Raw genomic sequence first — 4,096 nt, 5'->3', positions numbered from 1 at the left:
AACAGCTATTCGTTGGATGCTTGCATTTTTTCGATTTTGAAAAAATGTGATACCAAAAATTACTCGAGCAGTTCGAGCAATTCAGTTGCGCTTGCCCGGCTAGCTCAGTCGGTAGAGCATGAGACTCTTAATCTCACTGTGTGTTCACATAGAGCGCGAATGAGGCGTCAAAAACGCGCTATTCGCGAGGAGTTGGACGCTTGAACATTTTGTGTTTACTCGCGTCATTCGCGTCATTCGCTTCATTCGCGTCATTCGCGCCATTCGCGTCATTCGCGCGTGAAATTCGCGTCATTCGCGCTATTCGCGTCATTCGCGCGTGAAATTCAGTTCATTGCAAAATGGCGGACATGGATTACGTTGAGAGGATAGCTGCACTGTATGTGCTATGGAAGGCTGAAAAACGGCGTAAACAAGTTCGGCGCCGTGTCTGGGTCCACCCGATCCTTCGGAGGCGCACCCAGCTTGGTGAGTTTCACCAACTCCTCCAGGAGCTGCGCCTGGATGACGGCCGCTTTCAGCGGTACTTCCGACTGAGCAGGACCCAGTTCGATGACCTGTTGTCCCGTGTCGGTGGGAGGATTTCCCTCCAGGACACTAACTACAGGCGCTGTATTCCACCTGCAGAGCGCCTATCAATCTGTCTCCGGTCAGTAAATTATTTAATATTCTGTGTGATTACAAGTAATTAACGACTGAACCTCCACATACACATGACGAGTTTGTTTCAAATTAATTTTAGTAGCGATGACTGACTGAATCTATTTTTTATTCCGTTGCCTGTATGTAATATTAGTTTTGCATTGAGTTCAGAGGCTGTCATGTTGATTAATTCACTTTCTTGTGTATTTTCGACAGTTTCAATATGAAAAATAACGGTTAAATTGATTTAATGTATTTATTGCAGTTTTAAATGCTAAGATGCTATGTGAAACTTTGAAACACAATATAGTGGTTTTCTACTTGCCACTATCAATAAATTTAACTGTAAAAAATTTATATTTTCTAATATGGAATCGCAATCTGCATTTATAACCATGTTCATTTTATTTTCTCTTTCAGATATCTTGCCACAGGAGACTCCTTCCGGACCATCGCCAGCAGCTTCCGTGTTGGTGTCTCCACAGTCTGCAAGATTGTCCCAGATGTGGCGACTGCAATCTGGGACTGCTTAGTAGAGGAGTTCATGGCTGTGCCCTCCACAGATGAATGGAGGTCCATTGCAGAGGGTTTTGAGGAGAGGTGGAACTTCCCGCTCTGCTGTGGAGCACTGGACGGCAAGCACGTCATGATAAAGGCACCCCCCAATACCGGATCCCAGTTTTTTAATTACAAGGGACATTTTTCTCTAGTTCTTCTAGCTGTTGTGGATGCAAGGTATTGCTTCCGGGTGATTGATGTTGGGGGATATGGCCGGACAAGCGATGGTGGGATTCTGTCTAACTCAGCCTTTGGCCAGGCACTCCGTGGTGGCACCCTCCATCTGCCACCTGACCGTCCTCTACCAGGAGCTGACCACAGAGGACCCCTGCCCCATGTCTTTGTGGCAGATGAGGCCTTTCCCCTCAGGAAAAACCTCATGAGGCCATTCCCTGGGCGCTCCCTTCCCCGAGAGAGACGGGTATTTAATTACCGTCTGTCCAGAGCCCGGATGGTGGTGGAGAATGCCTTTGGGATCCTGTCCTCACAGTGGAGGATATATCGCCGCCTCATAGAGGTTCAGCCTGATGTTGTGGAGAGGTGTGTGAAGGCGACGTGTGTCCTCCACAACTTTCTGAGGAGATCTGAAGAGGCACCTGCTGTGAGGGCGGGGGTGCAGGGTACAGAGGAGTCGCTGCAGAGTCTTGGTCGGGTTGCAGCAAATAATTCTGCCAGAGAGGCCATCCGGGTTCGGGACAGTTTCATGGCTCACTTTTCTGCCGAGGGAGCAGTCCCGTGGCAGCCGACTGAATAGTTTTTGTTCATTACATACTGTGCTGTTTATGTCCTTTATGTTTAGCTCCTATAATTATTCCATTCTATTGTCTTTTCTTTTGATTTCCACACTTTGTATATTGTAAATGATAAATGGAGCCATCCTCCAAAATTAATCTGTCTCGTTGCTACATTCTCATTACACTATACCACAACACTGGTCCAATGACAAATAACAATTTTTTACTATACTATTGTGAGTGTATTTGCAATACGACATAATTAAAGTGAATGTACAATTCAAATGATTGTAGTCTTAATATATAAATAATATTTGAATGTAACAAATATAAATGATGATTTACTATGTTATACACAAAGTAACACACCAAAACCTTTGATCATTTTATAGAACATTTATTTAAAAAAACATTTATAAAAATAAAAACTATATACAAAGAACATTTACAACTATTTACATGCAGGAATAAAAAGGATCTTGTTTGGAAGAGGGAAGAGTGAGGGTCAAAATGAAGTAGAGGAGAAAGGAGAGAAAGTCTGTTTCATTCCCTGCAGAGATTGCTGCCTCTTTTTAAAAAAACTACTGTGTGGGCTCCAATTGTTCCAAATTAAGCACAACTGTGCTGCTTTCATAAATTAATTTGTGAATTTGAAATTTCACAAATTCCTTTGTCTGAGGTGGCAATCTCTCCAGGGAAGGGACCAGACTCAAGAGGAAGAGCTCATCCTCTGAGCGTGGAGGCGGCGTTGGGGCAACAGGACGGGTCCGGAGTGCTTCCAGGAGCTGCCGCTCCACCTCCGATGGCTGCTCCCTAGGCCTTCTCCAAGCTCTTCTTGGTGGTGCTGTAACAAATGATAAAACATTTTGTACTATGAGAAGGCATAAAAGGATTAAACTAATTCACAAACGTCACTGTAAATATAATATGCATGTAAACATTGTCATAATTGCCTGTACACACCTCTGGGTACAGCAGCAGATGATGAAGCAGAAGCAGCAGCAGGTTCCGGCAGAGGGGACCCAGGCTCACTGCCATCAAAAGAACCAGTCGGATCTGTCATGACAATTTTAAATATTAATTACACATTACACCTGTCACAGAGAAATGAATAAAACAACTACATGTTGCCCTGTTGTATTGCTTCACTTGTCAACACACCTACTGCTGCCTCGCCCTGGTCGGAGTGGTCGTACCCTGCGGCCTGATTCTCCTCATCCCCCCTTTCCATATTCCCGCTTGTCTCCCGTGGGGAGACGAAGCGGTCTAGAAAAGACAGGACCGCAGAGTACTTCCATCTTTTTCCTGAATCTGCTGCTGACCCACTCCTCTTCTCTGTCTCCTTTCTCCTCTCCTTTAAATATGTGTCCCTCAAGCTCTTCCACTTCTTTCTGCACACTTCCTCTGAATAAACACATGAACTTTAGCGGGAACGTAGTTGTAAAATAATAAGCTCAATCTACCGCCTTTAGCTACCTTGTAGTTTCAATATGTATATATAACTCAAATTGAGTTAAGAATGTTTTTACAACTTACCAGATTCTCCGACCTCCTCACTCACTTTCTTCCAAGCAAGATCCTTTTTATTCCTGTTTTTATAAAAATAGGAACAAGTGTTGTAAAGCTCCGGGTGTCCACACACGGAGATGATTAGTTTCTCCTCCATTTTGTTTCTGCCTCTGGCCTCTGCTCGCTACGTCGTCTACGTCACTACTAGAGCAGGCTCCTGATTGGTTAACGCGACGCGAATTTCCGCCAAAGTTCAGATTTTTCAACTCGCGCGATTCGCGCAATTCGCGTCATTCGCGCGATTCGCGCAATTCGCGTGATTCGCGTGATTCGCGTCATTCGCGCCGCCTCATTCGCGCGAATAGCGCCGCAAGCGCGTCTATCGCGTCTTTACATTGACTTAACATGTAAATCACTCGCGCTTGACGCCTCATTCGCGCTCTATGTGAACACACAGTTAGGGTCGTGGGTTCGAGCCCCACGTTGGGCGTAAACGGGATATCTCTTTGTGGCGCTTTTCTGTTAACCGAAAGGTGGTGGTTCGAGCCCTCCCAGGGACGCCTGGTGCTTTCCGTTACCACGTACAGCACAGCTGAAAAATGTCCGCAAAGGGTAACCTTTGCTTGGAAAAGGCCTTGTGGCGCAACGGTAGC

General features: G+C 45.4%; 2 protein-coding genes across 2 annotated transcripts; one reads left to right on the top strand and one right to left on the bottom strand.

Annotated features, from left to right (window-relative positions):
- Positions 1-349: 349 nt before the first annotated feature.
- Positions 350-2,088, top strand: LOC306902387 (uncharacterized protein). Its single transcript, XM_079470905.1, has 2 exons — positions 350-649; positions 1,063-2,088. The coding sequence occupies exons 1-2, from the start codon at positions 351-353 to the stop codon at positions 1,952-1,954; spliced, it is 1,191 nt and encodes a 396-aa protein (XP_079327031.1). The 5' UTR covers position 350; the 3' UTR covers positions 1,955-2,088.
- A 234-nt stretch (positions 2,089-2,322) lies between these two features.
- On the bottom strand, positions 2,323-3,609 carry LOC306903235 (uncharacterized protein). The gene is made up of 4 exons (XM_079472248.1): positions 3,471-3,609; positions 3,096-3,338; positions 2,898-2,990; positions 2,323-2,778 (listed from the first exon to the last, which is right to left on the bottom strand). The coding sequence occupies exons 1-4, from the start codon at positions 3,598-3,600 to the stop codon at positions 2,516-2,518; spliced, it is 729 nt and encodes a 242-aa protein (XP_079328374.1). The 5' UTR covers positions 3,601-3,609; the 3' UTR covers positions 2,323-2,515.
- Between the last annotated feature and the right edge of the window lie 487 nt (positions 3,610-4,096).

Source organism: Barbatula barbatula (genome assembly GCF_947034865.1).
Source record: "Barbatula barbatula genome assembly, chromosome: 13".
Classification (NCBI taxonomy): Eukaryota; Metazoa; Chordata; class Actinopteri; order Cypriniformes; family Nemacheilidae; genus Barbatula; species Barbatula barbatula.
Note: the sequence above shows the minus strand (reverse complement) of the source record. Positions and strands in the feature narration are given on the sequence as shown.

What these genes read in the sequence shown, in the direction of transcription:
- LOC306902387 (XM_079470905.1), top strand. Translation starts at nt 351, where the DNA reads ATGGATTACGTTGAGAGGATAGCTGCACTGTATGTGCTATGGAAGGCT. An exon ending in CGCCTATCAATCTGTCTCCG is followed by an intron (nt 650 to 1,062) that starts GTCAGTAAATTA and finishes TTTCTCTTTCAG; the next exon opens with ATATCTTGCCACAGGAGACT.
- LOC306903235 (XM_079472248.1), bottom strand. Translation starts at nt 3,600, where the DNA reads ATGGAGGAGAAACTAATCATCTCCGTGTGTGGACACCCGGAGCTTTAC. An exon ending in CCAGGGCGAGGCAGCAGTAG is followed by an intron (nt 2,991 to 3,095) that starts GTGTGTTGACAA and finishes TTGTCATGACAG; the next exon opens with ATCCGACTGGTTCTTTTGAT. An exon ending in ATCTGCTGCTGTACCCAGAG is followed by an intron (nt 2,779 to 2,897) that starts GTGTGTACAGGC and finishes CATTTGTTACAG; the next exon opens with CACCACCAAGAAGAGCTTGG.